Below are 27,153 nucleotides of genomic sequence, written 5' to 3'. Positions count from 1 at the left end.
CTTTCCAACTAACAGGGACCAAATGGGACCGTTCTACGGTGTCCTGAACGATTTAGGGGTGAGGGGAGGCAGACTACAAGAATTACATTACAAAAGGTACAGGAACAGACAGCAACAACTGACTGCGGGGTAATTTTGGACCTCGGCCTTCCGTACAAGGTGCTGGGCCCGAGAACTCGGGATGGGGGAGGGGGCACACTGCGCGGTGGTCCTGAGGTGACGGGAAAACGCAGGGGGAGCCACGTCCCCAATCTAAAGGGGGGAATAGCGCACACAAATGGGTCACCCGACGAGGCAAGACGTCCCTGTAGATTGCGGGGCAGGCTCCTGGGGGCAACCCTGGGGCTGACCTGAGGGAAAAGCAGCCAATCCTCCCGGCGGTGACTCAGGTCAGGGGAAGAAGCCCTGAGCCCTGGGAGCTTGGGAAAGGAGTCAAACCTATCTTGAAGAGGAGTGGGCCAGGGGAGAGGGGGGCAGGCCAAGCCGGAACGAGACACGGACCGGGTAGGTCAAGGGGGGGGGTGTCCGGCTGGGGCAGTTACAAGCACGGGAGCCGGCGAGGCTCAGCAGCCCGCTTCCTGTCTTGGGTCATCCTTCTGCCAGAGGCTGCTCCGACTGTTCCACGCCCAGCCGCCCTGTCCACTGCCGCCACCACCGCCGCCGCCATCTTACACTGGCCAGCGGCCGCCACCACCACCGCCTCCGCTCTCTGCGCTTGCGCCTGCGCCGCCACGCTTTCCGGCCCCGTTTGCGACGATGTGCTGGAGAAAACTGGGGGAAGAGCGGTCGCGCGAGCTCTCCGCTCCCAGCCCTCCTCGAAGGACGCATAGGGGGCGGGGCTTAAGACCAACGGAAAAGGGAGCGAGGGGCGCGTGCGCAATACTGAGGAGGCAAAGTTGTTTTCCCAGTGATCCGGGCGGCTGACTTTGATGCTGAAAAGAAGTAAGAATTAGCCGTCTCCCGGAATTGTGGTAGACATCAGCTTCATTTCTAACAGGCTGGCAGGCAACCTCCTGGGCGACCTCCATTTTTGCCCTGTTTTTTTATACTGAGAACAAGCAGTTCTCTCCAGACGGTGTCTTCTGAAAACCCCATTTCCTTTGGGGTTGACCTTGTTAAGTGGTTTCTATACCCACGAGAGCCATTTACCCCGGAGACCTCCATTTTCCCATTTTTGAATAAGGGATTCAGAAGCCTGAGGTGCAGCTAAGCTGTTCAGGAGGTTCTTTCTCTGAAGGGGGGTAGTGTGTGGAAGTTGCCCAAGAATTGGACGGGGTATGTACACTTTGCCTCGTTCTGACACCTGAAGGAAGAGTGCAGAAGGCCCCTGAAAAGGTTACTCCCAGCTGCCAGGCCAGGGGGTTTCTAACCAGTAGGCCAGGGTGAAAGGCTCCTTGTCACCTCCTCTACCGCTACCATCCTATTATAAGTCATTATATATTACCTAGACTATTGCAATAGACGCCTAGCTGGTTTGTGTACTTCCATTATTGCCCTGCTAGTTAAATAAAGGCAGCCAGAGTGACCTTTTAAAATGTAAGCCAGGTCATATTATTGCCCGCTCAAAACCTCCAGAAGCTTCCCATCACACAATAAAAATCAAAATGATCAAAAGGGCCTCCAAGGAAGGCCCTACATGATGTGGCACCTATTTCTCTGATTTCATTTTCTCCCATACTACCTAGCACTGCTCTAGCCCTTTTGGCCTTCTTGTTGTCACTCCAACCAAAGCATGGAAGCCCCAGGGCTTTTGCACTTGTTCCCTCTTATTGAAATGTTCATCTACCATATCTTTACTAGACTTGTTCTGTCCACTTAATCAGATATCTACCCAAATGCTACTTCCTCAGAGACACGGCTCTTAACTATTCCAACTAAAATTGTACACTACCATCTTCCTCTGTTCTCTCACTCTGCATTTTTTCATACCATTTTTTACCTATAACATTTAACCTATAATTATATATTTGTAATCTAACAATACTATTAGAATATAAGCTCTATAAGGGCAGGGGCTATGTCTTTTTTCATCTTTTTAACCCCAACACCTAGGAGGGCTAGGACACAAAGTTAACTAGTGCCCTACCATTCTATTCATTCTTTCATTTACTCCATCAACAACTATTGGATTCCTGCTACGTGTAAGGCCCTCTTCTAGGTACTGAGGCTGCAGCAGTGAACAAAACAAACCAAGATTCCTGCATTCATGGAACTTATCTATTAGCGCAAGGGTTGGGAGTGTAGGGGGAGGAGAGGGGCACACAGACAATATTAAATTACGAAGAGTACTGTAAAGGAAAATAAAGCAGGGTAAAAGTGGGTTACCTGAGTAGGTGTGCTCTTCTACATACGGGGTTCAGGGAAGGCCCCTCTGCTGAGGTGACATTTAAATAGAGATTTGAAGTGAGAGAGTAAGTCAGACACACTAGGGAAAGAATCTTCCAGGTAGAGGAAACAGTAAGGTAAAAAGACTTGAAGGTTGAGTGTATGGTGTATTCAAAGAACAGCAAGAAAGCTAATGTGGCAAAAAAGCAGGTAGGAAATTAGTTTGGAGAAACACAATGGGAGCCAGATCACTTACGGAGTTATAGACCGAGAAGGGGACTTTGGATTTTATCCTAAGAGTACTAGGAAGCCATGGAGGGCTTTGAGTAAGAGTGACATGATCTGATTTATAAATGAAGAGATTCATTCTGGTTGATTCTTTGAGAACTACCAGCAGGGAGGCAAAATAGAAGCTGAAAGACCAGTTAGGAAGCTATTGCAGAAGACCTGCAAGACTACTGCTGCAGTTGAAGTGGTAGGAAGTGGTCGGATTCAGGATGTACTTTGAAGGTGGCAGAGGTGATTTGCTAATAGATTGAATATGGGGTACAAGAGAAAGAGTCGAGATATCTCAGGTTTTTTGACTTAAGCAACAGGACAAATAGTAATGCCATTTACTGACATAGAGCTCAGGGTGGGGGCGGGGGTTCAGAAGGAGAATTTTTGGGGGGAAAATGTCCAGTTCTATCTTAAACAGGTTAAACTGGAGATGCCTATTAGATTTCCAAATGGAGCTACTGAGTAAACAATTGAAATATGAATCTGAAGCTCATAGGAAAAGAGACAATTGGTGGTATAAATTGGGGAGCTATTAAGGTATAAATGGCATAGATAAGCACTAGATGGGGAACATTCACTTAGTTAATGTGGAAGAAAAGAGAAGCAGTCTATAGACTGAGCCCTCTAATCCTGAGGCACACCAACTAGTAGGGGTCAGACAGAAAACCCAACAAAATTTATTTAAAAGGAGCAACAAGGAAATAGAATTTAAAAACCAAGAGAACAAGGGATCTTAGAAGACAAAATTTTTAAATGTTTCAAGAAGGGCACTATAAACTGTCATTCCTGTTTAAGAGTTTGAGGCTAAGATGACTGAAAATTGACCACTGGATTTGGAAACATGGAGATTATTTAAGACCTTGACAAGAGGGACTAAAATGGAGCTATGGAGATAAAAGACTCCCCCTCTGTGGTGTGGTTTCTGTGCTCACTGCTTTGATAGGCACCATTGCTATTACCACCAAATCAATTGCTATTACCAAATCTTCTTTTTCTTATTTTGGGCTTTCCTATTGCGTTTGAGGTTGTGATAATCATTACCCCTTCTAGATATTCAATCCCACTGATTTCCGTGACACTACATTCCATAGTTCTATTTATATCTCTCTGACCATTTATTTCATGAGATTCTCTTCCTCTTCATTCTACATTTTTTTCCAAAGTGATCTTATCCATTCTTACAGTCCAAACTACTATCCACATAATGATGACTCCTATGCCTTTATTTCCAAATCAGGATTCTCCTTCAAGCTTTAGACTGACATACCTGATAGCCAATGGCACTTTTTAAAAAACACCTTTGGGGGACTTCCCTGGTGGCGCAGTGGTTAAGAATCCGCCTGCCAATGCAGGGGACACGGGTTTGATCCCTGGTCCAGGAAGATGCCACATGCTGCGGAGCAACTAAGCCCGTGCGCCACAACTACTGAGCCTGCGTGCCACAACTACTGAAGCCCGCGCGCCTAGAGCCTGTACTCTGCAACAAGAGAAGCCACCGCAATCCGCAATGAGAAACATGTGCACCGCAAGGAAGAGTAGCCCCCACTCGCCACAACTAGAGAAAGCCCATGCGCAGCAACGAAGACCCAACGCAGCCAAAAATAAATAAATAAAATAAAAAAATAAATTAAAAACAGCTTTATTGAGATGAAATTCACATACCATACAATTCATCCATTTAAAGTGTACAATTGAATGGCTTTTGGTACATTCACAGATATGTGCAACCATCACCACAGTCAATTTTCAATCATTTTCATCGCCTCAAAAAGAAACCCAGTCCCCTTTAGTTATCACCCCCCCCCCATTTTCCCACCCCTCACCAGCCCTAAGAAACTAGTAATCTACTTTGTCTCTATGGATCTCCCTATTCTGGACTTTCATATGAATGGAATCATATAGTATGTGGCCTTTTGTGACTGGCTTATTTCACTTAGCATGCTTTCGAAGTTCATCCATTTTGCAGCATGTATCAGTACTTCATTCTTTTTCATAGCCAAATATTATTCCATTGTATGTGTTCATCCGTTTATCTGTTGATGGACGTTAGGGTTGTTTCTGCCTTTCGGCTATTATGAAAAATGCTGCTATAAACGTTTATGTATGAGTTTCTGCGTGGACATAAGTTTCATTTCATTTCTCTTGGGTATATACTTAGGAATGAAATTGCTGGGTCATATGGTTAACTCTATGTTTAATCACTTGAGGAACTGACAGACTGCTTTTCAAAGCAGTTGTACCATTTTACATTCACCAGCAGTGTATAAAGGCTCTAGTTTCTCCCCATCTTTGCCAATGTTTTTTAAGTTTTTGACTCTATACATCCTAATGGGTGTGAATGTGAAGCGGTATCTCACTGTGGTTTTGATTTGCACTTCCCTGATGACTACCAATGTCAAGCATCTTTTCATGTGTTTATTGGACGTTTTTGTCTTCTTTGGAGAAATGTCTATTCAAATCCTTTGCTCATTTTTAAATTGGGTTATTTGTCTTTTTATTATGGAGTTATAAGAGTACATATTCTAGATACAAATCCTTTATCAGTTACATGATTTGCAAATATTTTGTCCCATTCTGTGGGTTGTCTTTGCAATTTTTTGATGGTGTCCTTTGAAGCACAAACTTTTTAATTTTGATGGGGTCCAATTTATTTATTTTTTTCTTTTGTTGCTCATGCTTTTGGTGTCCTATCTAATTCTTAGCCAAATCCAGAATTATGAAGGCTTTACCCCTATGTGTTATTCTAAGATCTTTATGGTTTTAGTTATTACTTTTAGGTGTTCAAATTATTTTGAGTTAATTTTTACCTATGGTGTGAAGTAAGGATTGAACTCATTCTTTTCCATGTGGCTATCTAGTTGTCCCAGCACAATTGTTGAAAAGAATATTCTTTCCTCATTGGATGGTTTTGGCACCTTTGTAAAAACTCAGTTGACCATAGATGTATGGGTTTATTTCTGGACTCTTAATTATACTCCACTGGTATCTATGTCTATTCTAGCTATGTGCCATCACCACATTGTTTTGATTACCATTGCTTTCTTCAGGATTATTTTCTTATCCTGAGTCCACTGTGATTCCATATGAATTTTAGGATTAGCTAGTCAATTTCCACAAAGAATTCAGCTGGGGTTCTGATAAGGATTGCACTGAGTATGGAGATAGGGAGTACAGACAGTCCCCAACTGACAATGGTTTGACTTACAATTTTTTTACTTTATGGTGGTGTGTAAGTGTTAAACATTTAGTAAAAACTGTATTTTGACTTTTGATCTTTTCCTGGGTTGGCGGTATGATCCTCTCTCATGACGCTGGGCAGCAGCAGTGAGCCACAGCTCCCAGTCAGCCACGCGATCACGAGGGTAAACAACCAATACACTTGCAACCATTCTTTTTCACTTTCAGTACAGTATTCAATAAATTACATGAGATATTCAACACCTTATTATAAAACAGGCTTTGTGTTAGCTGGTTTTGCCCAACTGCAGGCTAATGTAAGTATTCTTAGCATGTTTAAAGTAGACTAGGCTAAGCTATAATGTTTGGTAGGTTAAGCGTATTAAATGTATGGCTTAAGATATTTTCAATTTATGATGGGTTTATCAGGACGTAATCCCATCGTAAGTCGAGGAAGACATGTATGGACATTTTAACAATGGTAAGTCTTGTGCTCCATGAACATGGGGTGTTTTTCCATTTATTTACATCTTCCTTCTTTCAACAATGTTTTGTAGTTTTAACAGTATAGTTTTGCACTTCTTTTGTTAAATGTATTCCTATTCTCCCCCCTCCCAAGTATTCCATTTAAAAAAAAAAAATTAATTTATTTATTTATTTTGGCTGCGCCGGGTCTTAGTTGCGGCACGTGGGATCTTCCTTGTGGCATGCGGGATCATTAGTTGTGGCACGTGAACTCTTTGTTACAGCATGCGAACGTTTTGTTGTGGCACGCGTGTGGGATCTAGTTCCCTGACCAGGGATTGAACCCGGGCCCCCTGCATTGGGAGCGTGGAGTCTTACCCACTGGACCACGAGGGAAGTCCCCTCCCCTAAGTATTCTTATTGATGCTTTTGTGAATGGACGTTTTCTTAGTCTCACTTTTGGATTGTTCACTGCAAATGCATAGGAATATAACTGATTTCTGTATATTGAACTTAAGTCCTGCAACCTCGCTGAACTCAATAGTTCTAATAGCTTTTTAGTGGCTTCCTTAGGATTTCCTATATCATGCCATCTGCAAATACAGTTTCATTTTTTTTTCCCTTTCCAATCGCAATGTCTTTTATTTCTTTTTCTTGCCTAATTGTCCTGGCCAAAACCTCTGGCATAATGTTGACTAGAAGAGCTGATATCGTTGTATTGTTCCTGATCTTTAAGTATGATGTTAGCTGTAGATTTTTTGTAGTTGCACTTTATCAGGTTGAGGATGTTCCCTTCTGTTCCAGCCAATGGCACCTTAACATTCCCAAATTGAACTCACCTTTGCTCTTTGCTCTACCTTCTGTCAAACTCAAATCTCTTAGTTGCCGCCACTATTCTCCTGTCTTAGGTTGGATTCCCTAGAAGCAGAGTCCAAGAAAGGAATTCTGTGCAAGTGGTTTATTGAGGGAGTGCTCTCAAGTAAAAGCTGGAATGGAGTGAGGGAAGCAAGATAGGAGAGGGGGCAAGTTAGGCAAAGATATGGGTTCAGCAGGTAAGTTTAGCCTCCACTGGGAACTCTTGGCACATAAATGGCACATTTGTCCCACCCTGAAGAAAGCAAGAAGGAATTTTGTACCCCAGTACCATTTGCTGATAACACAATTACTGATTACATATCATCACTGACAATGCAATCCCTATCAGAATCCCATCTGACTTCTTTGCAGAAACTGACATCATTCCATTGGCTGTGGTGTTATCCCTGGGAAGGCACAACCTTCCAGGAGTTTCCAGAAGTTGGTCCTGTTGGCAGAGGGTGATTCTCAAGAAAATGCAGCAGTGAGCTATTAGCAGCCGACACTCACTTCCTGGTAAAGGGGATCTGGACAGGGTACCAACAATGTCTACTACAGTTCACCTCTAGCACCGCTCAGATCCATTTGCTTTGTACATTAAGTTCACCCTCTCTAGGCAGTTTCTCCAGCAGTCAAGTTAGTCACAATTTCTGGAAACACAAGACAAGTTGCTGCAGTTGGTCCAGAAACTGCAAATGATATTCATCATCTTCCTTCTATGCCACCCATTCCAGATTCATCTCCCTCTTGACTACAACTTCTGTTAGTCTAGATGGCTTACCTAATGGGGTGATCCAGACCTTCATCCCTGAGGGTTCTGGGCCCCTGGAGATCATGCCCTATCAGGCCATAATTGTTTACTTATTCACAGTTAAAACTGAGTATAGTAGGACCAAAAGATAACCCAGGGATCACATGTGCATCAAACACTTTCCTCCTTGCATTCATAATGTAGCAGCAATCCTACCTCATCATAACAGAGTTAATTATCCCAGACAGTATGGCAACTTCTTTCTTTGCCTGATAGTTTGCTGACATTAGGAGCCCAGAGTGACCAGATGACAGCCATACCTTTAAGTTTATTGAGATTCTTATGCTGTGCCTGGTAGAAGCATCCCCACTCTGAGAAACAGGACCTCCAGACCCACAGAATTTAAAGTTGCAGGGACTCCTAGGAGGTACAAATTCCTCAAGTGGATCACTGGAAGTGATGTTGAATAGGGTCACTCCTATTTCCACCCCTTGGTTGCAGAGCCCATGAATTCTACCTCTTGGGGATAAAGCACCCTATTATGGTCATATAGGTTTATACTGTATTGTGAAGGACAGCACTCCATCCTTGCTGGCACCACAAATGCACCTTCAAAAGACCATCTCACTACTGTACCAGGTCAGAGGCTTCTGGGTGATAAGGTGTTTGGTAGGAACAGTGGATCCCACTGTCATGTGCCTGTTGCTGTACCTGCTTTGCCATTAAATGGGTACCTTGTTCCAAGGCATTATTATGTAGGACCCAGTGCTGGTAAATCAAACATCTCTGAGTACTTGGATGGTAGTACTGGCTCAGGCACTTATAAGCAAAGCAAAATATATATCAGTCCTGATCAGAATAAACTGTTGTCTTTTCCAGAATGGAAAAGGTTTGATGTAATCAACTTGCCACCAAATGGCAGGCTGTTCTCCTTGAGTAGTGGTACTTAACAAGGGGATCAGCATTGCTCTTTGATGCTGACAAGATGGACATTTAGAAATAGCAGAGCTAAGTCAGCCTTGGGTAAGAGAAGAGTCCATGTTAATAGGCCAAAAAAACAGCCTCCATCTCTGCCACTGTGGTGATTCTATTTATAAACACACTGTGCAAGAACTGGGATAGCTGAAATTGTCCTAACTAAATTATCCTATCCATAGTTATTATTTAGCACCCTTCTGGTGAATACTTTCATAAGTCCCACTCTCATAAATCCACCCAAATGCTCTTCACCAGACCCCATTTTCCTATCTTGCTCCTTCTGGGCCTCTGACCAACCAGCTCACTGACTGTGAGTTCATTTATATCCTTGCCTCCGGCCACTTCTCTCTCCAAAGCGGATTGTCAAGTAAATTGCCTAAAGCCCTACTCATTGAGAGAATTTCCCCTCATCACTGTCTTTCAGGACCACTCAGGAAAAGGCAGTTGAGAAGCAGCAGTCCATACTTGGCCTGCCCTAACAAGATCAAGCCAAAGCATCCACAAACCAGACCTGGATTTTTTCCTCCTCTGTCAAATGGTTGAAGGAATTCTTATGTTGCCATAGGCATGAGCTAAGAGAAAGGTATTAGTGCAACAGATGTAGGTAATATGGAGGCCCGGGGCCCTTTGTTCAATTTAACTTACTTGTGCCAAATCTGCTTGGGCTTCTTCCAAACTGTACAATTTCCATTGTAATATATATTGCTATTGTATCCACCCAATCTTAAGATTTGGCACATCTGACAATAACAGGCTGTTTATATGGGCAACTGGTCACATAGTCACTTAATATTTTGTGGTTAGGCACTGAATCTCTATCAGGACCTAACAGTATGCCAGGAGATGCTTTGCAATGGTGAAACTTTCTCTACTGCAGGAAGCATCAACTTACTCCAGAACCCGAGAGGTCTGTGCTGGAACTCTCCTACTGTGGATTGCCAGAGAATCCACACACGTATTTTCCTACCACAGATACCACTAGTACCATGGAATTTTCCGGGTCTTATGGCCCAAGCAGCAGGACTGCTTGCATCATAGGCTGGACCTGCTGTAGAGGCCTTTCTTGCATTCCCAGGTTCAAAAATATGCTGCCTCCAAAACTGGAATATGCCTACCAAGGTATTGTGCTACTTTCTTACGGTAAAAGACACAAGATACAATAACTTATCTTTACTAGAGAGGATGTCCCAGAATGCTACAGATCACTGGACACCTAAAAACCTAACCAACATGGCAGGGCCCTGCATCTTTTGAAGAATTTCTCTCTCACCCTCTGGAGTGTATGTGTCTCACCAAGGAATCCAGAATACTTGACACTGCTTGTTCCTCAGATCTGATTAGCATATCCTTAATACCTGAGTAGCATAAGCTTAATAAAGCAAACAAATGTGATATTCTACAGAATATCCAGGTCCTTTTGGACTATACTATGAAAGAGAGAAAACTTAACATAGCTCTAGATCAAAACTGTGAACACAGGGACTTCCCTGGTGGCGCAGTGGTTAAGACTCCAAGCTCCCAATGCAGGGGGCCCGGGTTTGATCCCTGGTCAGGGAACTAGAGCCCGCATGCCTGCCGCGACTAAGAGTTCGCATGCCACAACTAAGGAGCCAGCGAGCCACAACTAAGGAGCCCGCCTGCCACAACTAAGACCTGGTGCAACCAAATAAATAAATTAAAATATTAAAAAAAAAAGAACTGTGAACGTATACTGTTGCCCATCACTTGCGACTCCAACTGCTTCTGATACTTCTTCCTGATTAGTATTGAAAGAATATATTCACTAGATCAGGAAACTTTCTGTAAAAAAGGCCAGATGGTACATATTAATAGCCACATAATATACCAGAGGCTGTGTCACTCTCCAGTAAAGAAAATACATCTGGCCTCTGGCCTTCTGAGATGGCCCACACTCTGTCTGTGGAGTGTGTTTCTCTAAATAAATCCACGTCTTACCTATCACTTTGTCTCTCACTGAATTCTTTCTGTGATGAGACATCAAGAACTTGAGCTTCCTTAAGTCCTGACACCAGGAAAGAGAGCTGATGTTTTCTCAGACTGAGTGTGGGCTCAACATGTGTTTGCAGGTGAAGAGTCTCATTATTTACAGAGGCCAGAGATGAAACTTGTCTGATGTAATATTGGTTGTGTTCAACAGAAAAATATTGAGACCTAGTTGTAAGGGCCAGAACACCTCCTACTTGCCAGTGGCTGCTTTTCTATTCTATTTCTCAGAATAAATGTATAAAATCATATTATGAAGTTACAATGCAAAAAAAAAAAGTAAGAAAAAAAGAAAATACATCCATCACAGGATTACAATCAGGACTACTAATTGCTTAAGTTTACAGCAGTCCATTGTAGTCCACTACATCCCACCCAATGTTTGCAAGGACCAGAATGGTGAAACTAAATGAGGATATGATTGGGACCAACACCCCTGCATCCTTTTAAGTTTTTAAGAGTGTAACGAATTGCTGCCATTTCCCCCAGAATGCAATATTACTTTTTATTTACTATTTTGGCACAGGTGCGAGTGCAGTTTCAGGGACTTCTACTTGGGCTCTCTGCCAACTGCCAAATATGTCCGTTCTGATTACCTAGGGAAACTGGATAAATGACCGTGAAGTGGATTTTTGGACCCACTGTGAGACAGACCTGGGCAAGCACTCCATTTATTATCTGACCCTATATTTTCCTACTGTAATTGGGGTGAGGTGGGGGGGTGGGATGCAGGAATGGGAGGTACCGTGATGGTGCTCTGGGTTCCTGGTATCAGTGTCAACTCAGACCCCGTATCCCTGGTTTTCCAACTCAAAAAATTTGGGTAGTCTTCTTTCCCTAGTGTATGGTTAACTAAGTAAATTGTGCATTCAATTGATAGATTGAGTCTGAGAACTGTCTCAGGTCTATAAACTAGGCAAGGAATTGTGACTTTTCATTGAAGTTACTGACCTCAGCCTTCTGTTCAACCATTCTTGGTCACTCTTAGTTATATGTAAATCAATACCCTACCTGACTGTCCATCTATATGGTCCCTAAGACCACCCACGTTCCATTAGCCACCCCCACTTTGACTATGCTGCCCTTATGGAAATTCACCCACCCTGCTTCTGAGAGTTAAGTGTTGCCATTTGGCCTCTGCTATCAGGGCCAAATGCTAGGATCCTATTATCCCCACCACTACCAGGGAAACCAGTTCTTAAACATCCTCTTCCATCAGCCTCCACCCACAGAGACAACCACTTCTTAACTTCTCAAACATGCTGGTGACCCCTTCATTAGTGACTTTCCTTTATAAAAAATTTTCCTGAGGCCCTCCTGAGAAACATAGTCAGCAGGTGGGTTTTCCAGTGAAATATACATTCATTCTTGCATGCATACTTCCTCTAAGCCTTTTGATAATTTTTCATATGGTCTGTCATCTCTACTTCATTTACTGTGGGCCATCGTTTCTCCCAAGCTCCCAAAAAGCCATCTGAACAGCACATTATAAGCACCTCATGGGGCCCCTGCCAGGATGTTCCAGAATCATAGGAACATGATTATCACAGTACTAACTTGATTCTTAATTCATTAAACCATCCAAACAATCACAAATTTGTTTTCTAATGTACAGAATTTTGGAACAAAGGGGCACTTCCTTTAAAGTTTGAGAGCAGCATAAACACTTAACATACAGCTTAAACCTAAGCTTTGTGATGGTTATTTTAAGCAGCAAAGGCTAGAAAAATACTAGAAACGTCCTTACAGTGACACATTCTTGCTGAAGAAAAGGTTCAGTGGAAGCAACCCTCACATGGAACAAGTATAGAAATGTATCCCTTTGGCTGATGCAGCTGTGGAGAGACTGAGGAGGGCCCCAGAGCAGTGCTACTCAGGTGGCTGGAAATTTGTACTGGTCTGTGAACAGTTTTTCACCAGTCTGCGACAAGAATGAGTTAGAAATTCAATGTGTTCAGAAACCTTTTAGCATTTTTATTTATTTATTTATTTATTTGGCCGCGCCGTGGGGCATGCGGGATCTTAGTTCCCCAACCAGGGATCAAACCCATCCATGACCCCTGCAGTGGAAGCTCGGAGTCCTAACCATTGGACTGCCAGGGAAGTCCCTAGCATTTTGACTGCTATAATATCCAAATGCATGATCAGTGGCCTTATCCTGCGGAAGAGGTCTGGTCAGTTTGGTGTTGTCAAACTTGTGTGGTGGGTAGCCCACAGTGTGAACTGCGCATATGGAACACATATTGGTGGACAAAGGACAGGATACTTATAAAACAAAAAAACCTGGTCCCTTACCACAGTTTGAGAAGGACCCCTCCATCTTTCCACAAGTCCTAGAATAATTCAAATAGTATTTTTGGAACAGAGAGTAACCTGAGGTCAATTTGTTCATGTTCAATCAAAATCAAAATGAAAATGAATGGCTTGGGAACAAAACTAAGGTGGCATCTGTTTAGGTTCCTGGCGTAAGCCCTGGCCAGGCCAGCAGAAGTGAGAATGTGTAGAGGAAAACTGGCACATAGTTCAAGGCACAAGGCCCTTTCGTTCTTCCCTCCTTTTTCTCTTTCCTCATCCAGTTTTTGGCTAGAGTTATAAGGAGAGAATTTTGGCCATTCACGTCCTGTGACCATCATCACAACTCTGCCTGTACTTTCCCATCTCTTGCAGAGGAGAGGAGTCTCAGATTCAGACCCGGGCTCTTCTGTACTCTAAGGTACAGTAGCTGGACCTTCCCGAACAGCCTTAGGCCTTAAGAACATTTCCTTCCTCGCCAATACCACAGAATGTGTGGGATCTTAAGGGGTGAAAAGTCTTAACCCAAGGGAAAGTGACATGTCAGGAGCTCAGAGTGCCACAAAGGATAAGTACGAATTTGCTCTGGAAGTTATTTTCTGAGTGCTGAACCAGGACAGCCAGCTGGTCTGACCAGAGTATCCACCAACATGCGGCAGCCAAGGTCTACAGATTCACTGGTTCCCACAGAAAAGAGCAAGGTCAGCTCAAAGAAAAATAATTTAGTAAACATGTTAACAATATATTACTAACATTAATAATAATACTGTGAAATGTTAAAATACAATACCAATCGAGGGGCTTCCCAAATTGAAATATTCAGAGAAAATGAGGAAAGATGGCCCATTCAGTCTCCTTTGCCGACTGGGGTGCAGACTGAGCTGGGGAAGGGAAATGGTGGTAGAACCCAGCAATGCAATGTTATGCTAACATTCCTCACACGGCAGCTTAGAGAAGCTGAGGAAGATTAGGAAAAGACTTGGATGAAAAACAGGCTACAATCCCTCACTCAGAATATTTATTAGTCAGGAAAAAGGACCCTGGCTGCATCCCACCCCACCTTTCCCAAGCTACCTCCCTGAATCAGTGAACAGGATTCAAACGAATGAGATGTCTCAAATAAGCCAAAATGTATCTGGGGAAGAACAGTAATTCATTTCCTAGACCTGACACTATAATTATATACGTTTGCCAGGGAGATAGGGGGGCCAGTGAGGGTGGTGGATGGACTAGATGAGGGGAAACAGGATGGACCCTTCTTTGTCACAGTTTGGGCTCAGAGAAGGGTTGGAATAAAGAGGTATTTAAAATAGAGAGATGAGAGGAGAGGCAGGGGATAAAGGAAGGTCAAGGGCTGAGTTCACCCACATCACATAGCATTATAGAAAGAACAGGGCAGCTACTTGAGTTCTCAGGCTGGTACAGGGAGTTGAGGACTCTGTACCTGGAGAGAGGAGAATCCCAGGGCTTCTATTTCAACCTACTGTGAAAGAGTAGCATTTTTAGATGCAAAAGCCCCCCCACTTATTTTCCCTTCAGAGAATTCAGAACAGTCTGAAGGCAAGAGGGTGTGGTGACAGACCTAAACCCCCAGCCCAGGCTAAGTTTCTCCCCATTCATTCCCACAGGTGCTGCCCAAGAGAACTATAGAAATATAAAGTCCTAGGACTCTGTCCCTGCTCCCCAGGTCCAAGACAGGGAGTAGAGACAAGGCACGAAGACCCTGGGCACAAAACTGAACTCAGTGTGGCCCTGTATAACATTATTTTGGGAGAGGAAAGAAGGTGCATGCCCCAAAAGGGACGCCTTCCTTCACCTGGTAGGTAGCTGGGCCTTTGCTAGCAGCAGAAACCACAATGGAAAGGGTTCACAGAAATGATCTGCAGAACAGGCCTTATTCCTAGAAGGACAGAGAAAAAGCCTCAGCTGGTATGGCACAATCTTGGGTGGGATGACAGATGGCAGTGGGCAGACCACTCCTGTAGACAACACTCCTGCCTCAGCTCCCAGTGGTGCTGCTGACTCCAGACGTTCCCCCATGGCTGGGAATCAGGGAAGAAAGCATGTTGTGTTTCACATGATCAGACACTGTTCGCCATTGGCACCTGGTGGGCCCGAGAGATTGAGGGCATCCAGGTCAAAGTTGAGGCCAGGAGGCTGGAGAAGAGATGAAGGGACTCAGATAACTCCTCCTATTTCAGAAAGTTAGAGCTTTTGAAGGTCCATTCCCAGCAGCCACAATTATCACCTTAGGTGGAATCACTAAAGGTTACAAAATACTGGAAACTGGGGCTCAGATTAAAGTATATGAGAAGGTATACTCACCATCTCCCCAGCAAGCTCTTTTGGAGGATGGCCCAAATCCTGTAGCTGGAAAACAAGGAAAGAGGAACAAGAGATAAGACCATGCTATGTGGCCTCTCCTGTGCTCCCTCCTCCACCTTGGCTGGGCAGGGAGGCATCCTTCCAGGACACCTCCTCCACTGAACACGCAAGCAGATAGCAGCAGCGGGCAGACGGCAAGAGGAGGCCTTACCTGCTGCATGAGATCCAGCACCACCTCAAAACGAGCCTTTTGAGTGCCCTCACTATCTGTGGGGGTTTCTGCCTCAAACTGCTCACATATTTTGCCCATGACACTGTGTTGTTCCTGATATTTTTCAAACTGCTCTGGAGGTAGAGATTCTCGGTGAGTCTGCAACCATTCTGGATACTAAGCAAAGAGAGAATGGGTGGGGAGGAAGTAAGTGAACAATGAATAAGTAAGGGCAATAAAATATGAGGAAGAGTAAAACATGAAGAGGACAGGAACATAGGAGAAGGAAAAGCTAAATAAGCGAGTTCAGCATGAGAAGTAGCACTGACTTCAATCAGATCACCTGGCTATGCTAGCATTTACGGTCACCAGAGGACAGCAAACTTTTTCTGTGAAGAGCCAGATAGTAAATATTTGAGGCTTTAAGGGCCACATATGATCTCTGTCACATAGTCCTTCTTTTTTGTTTGTTTTAACAACCTTTAAAAATCTCTTCAGTGACACTATAAGCTCTGTGATGGCAAAGACCATCATTTAAACTACTCTTAAAATTGTGCACAGCATAAAGCCAGTAAATCCTCAGTGAAACCTTATTGGAGAAATGAATGAAGTTGGAAATGCAAGAAAGGTTGATCAGACAACAACAGAGACTTAACACCAATTTACAGAAAACTAGAGCTGACGGATTTCCCCTTCTACCTTAAACATCCTCAGTATGGTAGCTTTATTCTCTTGGAGATACAACTCCTCCCTAACTCTCCCCCTCCAAATAAATAAAGGAGAAAAAAATAGATGAACCTGTACACTTGAGTTACTCTATCTCTGCAGGCTCTAAATAGACAAAGCAGCTCACAAGAGTTGATACAATGGGGAACGAAGAGGAAAAGCATAAACAGAAGTTCACAAACCTTTTCTGTGATCTCCTTCAGTGACGGGTACAGCACATCCTTGGACAGGAGGTTCTGCATGATACTCTGCATGATGGGGAGGATGGTCCCTTCCCCGTCTCCTTCGTCCATGCCCAGCCCTTCCATGGCTTTGGTCAGCTCCTCTTCTGACATGCCAGAGTTCTAGAAAGGACAGGAGGGAGGTGAGCAAGTATACTACCTTCTTGGGATGCTCACCAACCTTTCAGGTGGGAAAGAACTATTTAAACTTGCCTGTAGCAAAGTAGTCAGGCAGGGACAGACTTGAGATGATACCCAAGAGAGTCTGCCTTTTGAGACTCTGCTTGGTGAAGTGTCTGGGAGTGGGCCCCTTGTGTTTCCCTATCTCTTCCCCCTCACCTGAAGGTCAGTGGCATTCTTGGCTAGTCCACTTAATGTCTCCTTTAGGCAAGAAGTGAATTCTTGTTGGGAAGTCGCATCACTGCCTAGGAGAGATGAAAAGAGCCAAGGTCATTTAGGATTTTAACCGTTTGTTTGCCTAGACTGACCTGGTTATCAGCTTGGATATGGAGCGTTTATTAGTGAATCACTAGCACTCCAAATCTTTGAATACTCTATGGTTATCTTCATAGTTATTTTCACAAATCTACATGGACTGTGTGTCCGTTTGTTCTCCACAATGATACCCACATTAACACTATGACCTTTAAAATGGTCACTTTTTAATAATCTTTTCTGTTACTTTCCAACTTATCTCACGCCTTTCATTAAACAGGGTCTCATGCCTCCTCCCATCTCCTCCCCCATCCCATGGCAGTGGTATCATAATTGCTGTCAACTTTACAAAGTTTGGTGTTCTCAAGCAACAATGACCTAAGAGGTTTGTTCAGACATTTCCAGTTGTCTGGGGCCCCCTCCTCACCTACTCTCCCAGCAGCCTCTGAGAGCTTTTGGAACTGCTCTACCAGGTGGGGCTCTTCCTCAGCCAACTCCTTCATTGCTTTCTCAAACTCTGCAGTGGCTTGGGAAGCCAGCTCGCTGTCAAACAGTTCCTGGAAAAACTTCTCTTGGGAGGCGAATAGGGCATCCTGCAGGGGAGAACGGGGCCTAAGTGCATCTCTTACTTGGCACCCCACTACACAGGGCCTCTGACAAAAGTCACAGGCAGTGGCTCTGGGAAATGCAGTGCTTCCCTCCTACCCACCTCCACTGGACATTCTGACTACCTCTCTTACTGAGAACAGCAAAAAGGCATATGGCCACTGAGGGAATGGTATGGAGTGTCATTCCCAATCCAACCATTTAAATCTGCTCTTTTCTTAAAGAACTTCCTTGAGATCCCTCTACTCAATCTCAAGTCCCTGTTTCACAAGGACTGAGGCCTGCAAGAGCACTCAGCAATGTGAGGCCAAGGCACCTCCCCCAACTCCACTCTGGCCCACAGGGGCCTGCCCAACCTCTGCTCAGAGCTGCATGCCCATTCCCCCCCCCCATCCCTTAAGTGGGTGGAATTTATACTTTGGCAGTATCTCCCGGCGATCTCTTCTGGGACCCCGAAGCATCAGGGGCTGTGGTGGTAGGAGGGGGTGCTGGAGAGGGTTTGGCCTTATCGAAATCATCAAGAGCACCTTCAGAAACAAGAAACACGGCGTGTATTGGGGATGGATGAGGATGCAAGGCTGGGGGGTTTCTGGGCAAAGCATTAAGAGAACAATCTTTCAAACTGTCAACTTTCCTAAAATTTTCTCCTTTTTTTGAGTCTCCCTCTCCTGACCCACCCCTCAATAAGCCTCCCACTTCCCTCCCCATTACCTAATTTATTGTGATCAAAGGGGAAGAAATCTCTTAAGGTGGAACAAGCATCTCTCTCAGAGTTTGGAGAAGAGAGTTAAAACTTCTGCAGAGACATCTCCATCTATACAGTGCCTTCCCTGCCATTCTTTAATGACTCCTAGAAATCCCATACAGATATCCAAGGGGAGCAGAGAACACAGATGTCCTTAACCCCCTGAACTCATTCTGGAGCCCTAAAGGGAATAATCTTTGGCAAGAGAGCTGAAGCCACAAGATGTTTCACCCAGCTTCCCATGGGTCCTGGTACTAGTACAAACTGAGGGACTCCATATTACACTCCACGGGAGGGCACTGAACTCTCTAATCTTCCAGATTCACTCTCCCTCCCCAAAGCTCTTAGAGCTCCCTCTGGCCTCCTCTCTGCAGACTCACACAGTCACTTAGCACTTCTCACGATTTCTGTTCACCTTTCCGCCTGCCCACTCTGTCTGTGACTGAGCAAGAGACAAAAAATATTCACCTCTTCCCTGAAAAGCCTGTGTCCTCACCACCATTCTGCTTGCCAGACTCTAAGTGTAAGGGGAGGGCAGCGGCCCCACTCTGGGCAAGAAACAGGGCTAAGGAGGAAAAGTACAGCCACCCTCTTTTAAGAGGGTGAACTGTCTTCCCTAGAGGCCGTCTCACCCTGTTTTTCAAAATACTGGGAAGGAGTGTGTTTGAGCTCGGACATGATGAAAGAACTGGAAAGGGGCCTGGTGAGAGAAAGGTGAAAAGGACTGGGAGAAGAAAAGGCGTGTCTTCCGTGTTAAGGAGAACGGACAGTGCACAGAAGGACGCACTTCGGGCTCGCTAAGAGGTAATGGAAGCAATCCGTGGATGTCCGGTTCGCGGCCCACCGAGGACCGAAAGCTGCTGCCGGCGGGGAGAAAGTCAGACTTTAAGAACTTACTAAAGTAAGGGGAGTTTGGAGCGGGATCGTGAAACATCGTCCTCTGGGTTAGTTTCCCCTCCGGCAAGGAAATCAACGGTCTGGGCCGCTCAGGGACCCAAAGCGAGTTCCTCAGCTCCCGCCGAGGAGGAAGGAGAGGGTGACCCAGAGACTATCTCGGGGGTCGCAGACTCTCCGCCGCCGACCAACCTTTGGAGAACCTCTCCTGCTCCGCCCCAAATACCTCAGGTTCACCTAACCCCCTGAAGGGATCCTTACACCCGCCCCCTTCGGGCCTTTCCCATTACGGGCTCTTACTTTCCAGAAGCTCTTCCAATTCCCGGTCGGCTTCGGCCCCAACACCACATTCCTCCTCAGCCGCGGCCATCTTGCCACCTCCGCCGTGCCGTAGGAGGCAGGACTCCGCGCCCCACCCCCCCCGTGCCCGCCCCCTCTGCCTCGTGCAACCAATGGCATTGTTGGCCCGTGCCGGGCCGCCATTTTTAAAGGGACAGGAAGCTTCGATTTTTTTCTTTTTTTTTTTCTTCCTCTCTTTCTCTAGGAACGTAGAACCAACAGAGGGGAATTCACTGTTACCTTCTGCCAGGTTTCTTACTGGCTTGGCCTCCTTTCTTTGAACTGCCCGCATTACCTGGCTTATTATTTCTTCCTGAACTGTGGGTAGGCCAAATTGGGACAAACTGCCTACGAACAGGCGGAAGCGGTGCATGTGTAATAAATAACGACAGTTAACGGCACATCCAACATGCTAGTTTCCTCTCACTTCCCTCAGTATTTTACTCAAACGTCATCTTCTCTGAAATGCCTTATTCGGCCTCACTAAATAAAATTGCAACCCCTCCGACACACACATATACACTTCCTATCCACTTTTCCTCTTTTTCTCAACACTTAACCGCTGACATACTATATATTTTACTTATTTATCGTATTATCTCCTCTCAAGCCCCTTGGAATTTAAGCACCATGACAGCAAGGATTTTCATCTGTCGTGTTCACTGCTGCATCCCCAGCTCCTAGGCTAGGGACTAAAACTTGGGCACTCATTGGCTGCTCTTTGCTCTCCCAGGCCCTAATGAGGCATGTTTCTCTGCAGAATCTAGTGGCTGTCTCTGATTTCGCTGCACCCCATTAAAACCGTCACAGTGCCAAGAATTTAGAACTCAATGTTAGTTAATTAAATCAGGCAGAAAAAGCGACTCTTGGACCTTGGACTAAGCAAGGAGGCAATTGGAATGTAGTGGTAATAGACCTGCCTTCCCTGACCGATCTCCTTTTCTCTACGCAGAACTCAATCGAGTGTAGTTGGAGGAGGCTCAGATAAAGACAACTCCAGACATCCCTTCCCTCCTCTGGAATTGTTCTATTCAGATCTGTGAGAATGCATCAACTGCCTGAGACAAACCTATCTCAGAACTTGGAAGGCATCTGCTGTTGTATAATATCCTATGCTGGGCACAGTGGAGGGCAGAGAGAGAAATCAGAACCAGCCCTTGCTGTAAGGTAGTTGACTGGTGATTAGGCTGGAGGTAGGATTAGACATACACACAGTAAGTATGGCACAAGGTTAAGTGTCTTATAAGAAGTAAGGATAAAGTACCATAAAGTTTAAAAGGGAGAAATCACATCTAAATGAAAAAAGTTACTTCATGACTTTCAGCCTTAGCTTCCTAAACACACACTTGAGTACTTGTGTCAAGCACCAGTTTAGGTACTTACTCTTTCCTTGACACATAGGGCACAGACTTTTAAAATCATACCTGTGCAAAACCTACTGTGTTCTTCCAGGCACAAGTACTGTGACTTGGGAGAAAACATTCTGGAGTCAGAAGACCTAAATTCCAGTCTGAACTCTGTCATTAAATTGCTTTGTTCAAAACCCTTCACCACTCTAGGACTCATATTACAAATATGTAACATTAAATTTGGGACTCTAAGGTCATTTTCACTTCTAAACTTCTATAATCTAATCCTTCCCTGATTAATCTCTTTCTCCCAAACACCTGTAACATCTATTCCAGGTTAACTTTCTCATTCAACTCCAAACTGCTTACATGTGTTATCTCTAATATGACTATATCAAGCACACATTACAGGTATTTATATTGGCTTTACATTAATATGGTAATATAAGTATGTTAATAAGGAAAACATCAGATGGTAAATAAGAGAATTAAGATGGAGTTGAAAATAAGCATGATTCTTCCTTTGCACTATTTCTTAAACTTGCTTTACTATTGATAAGCCTAACACCTCATCTCAGTATTTACTCACCTCCCACCTTTCATGTATAGTGAACACTGTTGCAAAACAGTATTTTACAGCATTTTCTTTATATCACTCTCTCAAGTAAGGACTTAATGGTTCTCTACTGTTTATTAACCAACTTCAAATTCTTGCCTCGTATTTAATTATTTCACATGAATCCATTTTGTTTCCCCAATTACATAAGCTTCATGAGGATTGTCCACTTTTTTCATATCCCTCAGTTCAGAATGTTTGTTGGTATGCAAAATTAATTTTATAATTTATTTTAAACTTACAAAGAATTTTTGCCATTTTGCCAAAATTTTTCATCAACTTGCCTATGGTTACAGAAAGAATGTTTATAACTTGAGAAAGTGTTATGAAAATAGTGTGCAAATTTTTGAGAGGGCAGGCTTAATTTGGGGATTCTGTTTAAGAAAGTATCTTTTAAAGCTAAAAAGATACAAAGCCCTGCCCTCTTTGACAGCAGGAATTACACTTATAGTTTATCCTCAGATTCACTTTCCACACCTGTCCAATGTATGTTCAAGTTGTTCACTGCAGCACTGTTTATAATATCCAAAGACTGGAAATAACTCACATATCCATGAATAACAAGGCAACTTAAAATCATTAGTATGCTTCCATTTAGGTATAACATGGGGATAGGGAAGAACATATTCATATCTGCTTGTTTATACATCAAAGCAGGATATAAGGAAGCTAACAACGGCAGTTACCTGTTTTGGGGAAGGCGACAGGAACTGGGTGGCTGACGAAAAGGGTGGGAGGAAGATGTTACAGAACAGCTTTTTACATTTACTGATTTCTGAACTATATGAATGTATTGTTTATTGAAAACATGAATTTAAAATGAAAAAAAGTATATATTTTAATCAAAGGCACAGTACATCCCTCTATGGAATTAATCTTAGTACATGACAAGCAAAATTCTGTATTGCCATTGTAATTGCTATACTATATACAATGTATTACTAATTAACCACATATATATCACGTAAAACATCTAGAACAGTACCAAGTACATGGCAGGTGCTCAATGAATACACTCTATAACTAGCAATAGATGGAAGGTTGCAGTCAATAATGGAATAGGGGAACTACTTGCTTTCTACCATTCTCACAGCACTTCACTATATCCTATGAAAAATATGTACTTTAAAAAACAAATAGGTATTTATTACCTTTGTAATTAAAAATAATTATTGAAGGAAAGGTATCTGCTTTGATGGGGCAGCTACACGGAGTAAGTAGGAACATGAGAGTGTCCAGGAAACAAATGCAAGCCACAAAACTCTCGTAGAAATTTACTTTATTTAGTGTGAGAAACAAAATACAGGAACAATCTTTGTAAAGGACAAGTCAACAAATAGTGATGTGCATTTCTGGAAAATCAAATAGTTTCTTCTCCGACTTTAAGTTTCTGGCCACACAGAGGATATCTGCCTAGGAGTTTCAACGCCCAAGGAAAATGGGGATGGCTAACAGCTTGTTATGACTGAGTAAAAGATGCTATCTTATTTATTACATCTCATTCCTTTCTAACAAAAAGTACACAAAGGTGGTGGGGAGGGAAGGAATAAATATGGAAGGAATTTATTTCACAAATGGTTCATCACAAATGTTCTTTGAAAGATCTAAGCTGGGAAGGCAAGGCCAATCGTGACCACAACTGTAGTTACCTTGAGATGAGAGGTCCTCAGAGGCAAAAAAAAAAAAAAAAAGTCAGGTTTAGACATTTTGATTAGCCATAGAAGAAGAGAAGAGGACATGAGGTTTTAGGGTAGAGAGAGCTAAACATCAATAATATGAAGGGTAGCTGAGGAAGAAGGAGTTAGAAGGATATAAAGACTGTCTGCAGGAAAACATGGTGCTTAACCCTACACACATGAAGCAGGCCTTAGCGAAACTGCAGAGGGCTGATCCTTAAACCAATCACATCTTTGCCAATCTCTGTCACCTATGGAAGAAGAAATAGAAAAAAGTTAGGGATATGTGAGGGTGAGAAGCCTAGAAAGCCTACTCCCTCCACACCTCAATGAGCACAGTAGAGTGCTTTGTTATTGCTACTGACTGGAAGGAACAGTGGGAAGTTCTACCCTTCTCCAGGGTCACTGCCTCAAGGTGTGAGGGGGAAATACAGGAGACAAAAAGGACCAACATGCTAGTTGGTCCTTCCCTCAAGACAGAATTCTAGATGTATTTCTCAAGGACAGTACTTACTGTAGTGACCCTGCAGATCTGACCCTTGAACTCAGGCGAATAGCAGGCCCCACTGAGTGGACATTTCTCCACTGGCTTTCCACGGTAGATGGGCCGATAAGATGCAGCACAGATGTCAAAAGGGTTGTGCATGTCATAATTGAGCTGGTAGGCATCTGTGGGGTTCTTCTCACAGGCAGACAGGATTTTGCGGGTCTAAAAGAGTGAAGGGATATTTTATTTAAGAGGACTGAAAGCTGCACACCACAACTCAAATGATCTCATCACCGTGGATTAGTAGTTTCTTTGATGTAGATGCAATTCTACTAAATGAATACAGAACACGTCCTCTGTATAGGTCATATGTGAAGGGGTAACAGTTGCCATTCCTGTCGTATCAGACTTTCTCCTTCTCTATCCCAAAGTGGCTCCATGGATCTAGACCCATACTCCTCCACTAAGTCTGAGAATTCTCAGGGTTAGCCCTGAAAGGGTTAAAACTGGCTTTCACTGCATAAATAGAAAGCTTTTGGAAAACACAAGTAATGGGACATGTATATGGAGGCTAGTGGTGGTGGTGAGGGGAAATCTAGAACTTAAGGACAGGACTGGGTTGATTTTCAGGTACAGAGGGCCTGTTCCATATTGCAGGTCACACTCTCACAGTGGTGCCATGTCTGAGTAAGATATTAGTTCAGTTTCCAGGAACAAAAGGAGGTCTCCATGCCAGTAAGTAGAGGATGGTATTTTGTTGGCTCTTTTTGTTGAATGCTGTTATACAGCACCTTGTTTCAGAGACAAGGACCTTGGTCTTCGACTCCCTCCACGTAACAGCAGATCTAGTTCCCCTACGCTCACTAAAGGAGTTCCCATATACCTGTTGAGCCACCTCCGGCTTGGGCCCGAGTTCCAACAGGCGCCGAGCAAAGGTGGCAGCAGTCTTAAAGTTCTTGAGCTTGAAGAAGAGGTTGAGGGCTGTACGTAGCACCAGGATCATGTGCACTGGCTGCAGGTTTGAGTGGGTGAAATAGGCTGCCATCTGGTGGACAGAAGGAGGAACACATGCCATGCTGATGCTAAAGCTGGGATAGGTCATTTATAAGGGGTCACATATGCATTAGAAACACAGCAAAACAACCAAATAAAAACAGGACTGGCTATAAAGCAGAGAAATTTTCTGCCTCCTAGTTATGGAGGACTGATGAGATGAGGAAGACGGGTGGAGAAATATATCCTTTCCTCACAGAAATGGGCCCAAATTTCTCTTACTCCCCATATTGAGACCTAAAGAATTCAGACCTAATAGTGGGTAAAAGGGAAGACGCCTCTGTACTGCTTAGAGGCCCAGAGGTCTTACCTCACAGATGCGCTTCTGCTGTTCTAGAGACTCTTTGGGCAGCTTCTTCCTTTCTATCTCCATGGACAAACCCACAATGTACTCACGGCAAATGGTGATGAGCTGCTGAGCCTGGAGAGGGGGCAAAAGAAGGTCATGGTACAGAAGCAAGAAGGTGGGGGTACCCAGCACTATGACAAGTATGACTATGACACTGTGACTGCTCTTACCTCTGCAGTCTCCTGTTTATTGTCCACAACAAGAAGTGGCACACTGAGTAAAATGGAACGGAATTTTTCCACAGCCTCCTCAAACTTGCCCACTGTGGTGAGCTGGTAGCACAGTTGCAACCGTTGGATGAGGTCATTAAGCTTCAGGCCCACAGCTGGTACACCATTCTTCAGCCCTGCATCCTTCCTGAAAGAGAAAGAAGACAGGATGATCAGGAGCCCACTAGGACTTAACCTCTTCTTCTGGCAACATGATCACAACACCCTACTGTGAAAGAAGCTAGGGAAATGGATGCAGCAGGTGTAAACCAAACCTGACAGAGTGCCAAGCCAAAGACCTTTTCCTACTAGGAAACCTCAGCTCTGGGACAACTCTGACTGTCTCTGAGGTTACCATCTGAAATATCTACCCTAAGTTGGAACAGAGAGAAGCCAGGAGCAAGGGGCCTTACCAATTGCGATTAGGGTAGCCATACATGGAGGGCAGGCAGGGCAGAGCCTGATAGGTGGTACGGCCTCGGGCATAGGTCTGCAGGAACAGTTGCTTGTAGGGGCCAAACTGGGTTACCCCTACTTGGTCATGAAGGAGCTGGAATACAAGAGGAAAGAAACATAAGATTTGGGCTCTGCTACTTAAAAACTAGTTGACAGTGGGCAAGGTACTTAACTTCTCTGTACTTGTTTCCTTATCAGTAAATTATATTTAATTATAGGATCTACCTCATTTAATAATACCCATAAAGCATTTATGATAGTGCCTGGCACACAGTCAACACTGAATGTTAGTGGCTGTTGCAGTTGTGGTTGTTATTGTTATTGCTACTATAGCACATGGCTTAGTGTTCAAAAAATACACCTGTTCATTAAGGGGTGCTGACTTCATTGATGTGAGCCAGAAAGCACGCTATAAATGGGTGGAAGATGGCTGGAAGAATCCACCTTACGAGATTACTAAGCCAGATTGAAAGCACGTAAGAGGAAGGCCTTATGAGGCAAGTTTCCTTAGGCAAGACCAAAGACTTCCATGTTAAATATACACCTCTGCCCTTGTGGGTATAATAATTTCCATTTGGTTAAGATGAATCAATCATCCCCCTGGGACCCTAGGCAAGGCACACTCAACAAAAGCCAAGGTAGCTTTAAGACTTACCCGCATGGCTGTTTCAAAAGAGCCTGCCAGGATGTGATCAACTGGAAGCTGAGAGTTATTGCACCAGATCTAACAAGAAACAGAAAACCCAAGACAAGTGAAATTTTGCTCTTTCTCTTCCCAACAATCCTACCCTGTATCTGTAATAGAAGAGTGTTGATATTCTTTACACATTAATCAAGTATAGCCAGCTCAGAAACACTTATCCCTACAGGACTGTTTCCCTGCTTACCTGAGTTGGGCTGGTTCCCTTAGTGGGGGGCACAAAGAACCCATCCTCAGCCCCACCAGCTACACCAGGGGGTATATCCTAGGGGAAAAACAAAGAGTGAGTCATTTTTTAAGCCATTCAAGCAATTTGCCCTGATAAATCTAAACACAACTCTACCTTATTCCCAGCCTCTGTTGGGGAGGAGGGGTGGTGGTTGTGGAAAATGACTCTCAAAATAGGAGAAGCTTCCCCAGTAACAAAACGATACACCAAAAGCTCCAATCAGGCAAAAAAGCTTGCTGCCTTTTCATAAGATGACACTGGCACAACCCTAGTTAATCTTATTCTTCTTTCTTTCAAATGGGAGATAAGCATCAGACTAGGAGGATCCAGACTCCCTCCCGTTCAGGGACCTCAGGACAGGTGTTGGGGGGGGGGTGATTAGGCCACCGGCCTCCACAGGG

General features: G+C 44.0%; 3 protein-coding genes across 7 annotated transcripts in view; all 3 read right to left on the bottom strand.

Annotated features, from left to right (window-relative positions):
• The window catches only part of DCAF8 (DDB1 and CUL4 associated factor 8), a 42,678-nt gene extending 41,893 nt beyond the window's left edge, over window positions 1-785 (bottom strand). The window contains exon 1 of one of the 3 annotated variants that reach the window (XM_061183216.1): window positions 502-785. The gene's annotated coding sequence lies outside the window, so the exon portion shown is untranslated. Of the gene's footprint in view, window positions 1-350; window positions 472-501 lie in introns of those variants that run through there. The other 2 variants (XM_061183218.1, XM_061183219.1) reach the window with 2 other exon arrangements.
• A 6,404-nt stretch (window positions 786-7,189) lies between these two features.
• On the bottom strand, window positions 7,190-19,683 carry PEX19 (peroxisomal biogenesis factor 19). Of its 3 annotated transcripts, none has more exons than XM_061183223.1 (8): window positions 19,590-19,683; window positions 18,068-18,177; window positions 17,472-17,637; window positions 16,949-17,034; window positions 16,571-16,732; window positions 15,663-15,839; window positions 15,452-15,496; window positions 7,190-7,751 (listed from the first exon to the last, which is right to left on the bottom strand). In XM_061183223.1, the coding sequence occupies exons 1-8, from the start codon at window positions 19,657-19,659 to the stop codon at window positions 7,743-7,745; spliced, it is 825 nt and encodes a 274-aa protein (XP_061039206.1). In that variant the 5' UTR covers window positions 19,660-19,683; the 3' UTR covers window positions 7,190-7,742. The 3 variants fall into 3 exon arrangements, with proteins under 3 accessions (XP_061039206.1, XP_061039204.1, XP_061039205.1); XM_061183221.1 differs by lacking the exon at window positions 7,190-7,751 and adding an exon at window positions 12,788-15,318; XM_061183222.1 differs by lacking the exon at window positions 7,190-7,751 and adding an exon at window positions 12,788-15,283.
• A 3,178-nt stretch (window positions 19,684-22,861) lies between these two features.
• Window positions 22,862-27,153, bottom strand: part of COPA (COPI coat complex subunit alpha) — a 50,695-nt gene continuing 46,403 nt past the window's right edge. Inside the window, exons 26-33 of the mRNA XM_061183215.1 lie at window positions 26,711-26,788; window positions 26,479-26,547; window positions 25,781-25,917; window positions 25,329-25,515; window positions 25,120-25,230; window positions 24,640-24,801; window positions 23,784-23,978; window positions 22,862-23,520 (exon numbers count right to left, since the gene is read on the bottom strand). Of these exons, the coding sequence (XP_061039198.1) occupies window positions 23,461-23,520; window positions 23,784-23,978; window positions 24,640-24,801; window positions 25,120-25,230; window positions 25,329-25,515; window positions 25,781-25,917; window positions 26,479-26,547; window positions 26,711-26,788 (999 nt within the window). The 3' untranslated portion in view covers window positions 22,862-23,460. The remainder of the gene's footprint in view (window positions 23,521-23,783; window positions 23,979-24,639; window positions 24,802-25,119; window positions 25,231-25,328; window positions 25,516-25,780; window positions 25,918-26,478; window positions 26,548-26,710; window positions 26,789-27,153) is intronic.

The sequence above is a fragment of the Eubalaena glacialis genome, chromosome 3, assembly GCF_028564815.1.
Source record: "Eubalaena glacialis isolate mEubGla1 chromosome 3, mEubGla1.1.hap2.+ XY, whole genome shotgun sequence".
Taxonomy (NCBI): domain Eukaryota; kingdom Metazoa; phylum Chordata; class Mammalia; order Artiodactyla; family Balaenidae; genus Eubalaena; species Eubalaena glacialis.
The sequence above is the reverse complement of the archived record's forward strand: the minus strand, read 5'-3'. Positions and strand labels throughout refer to the sequence as shown.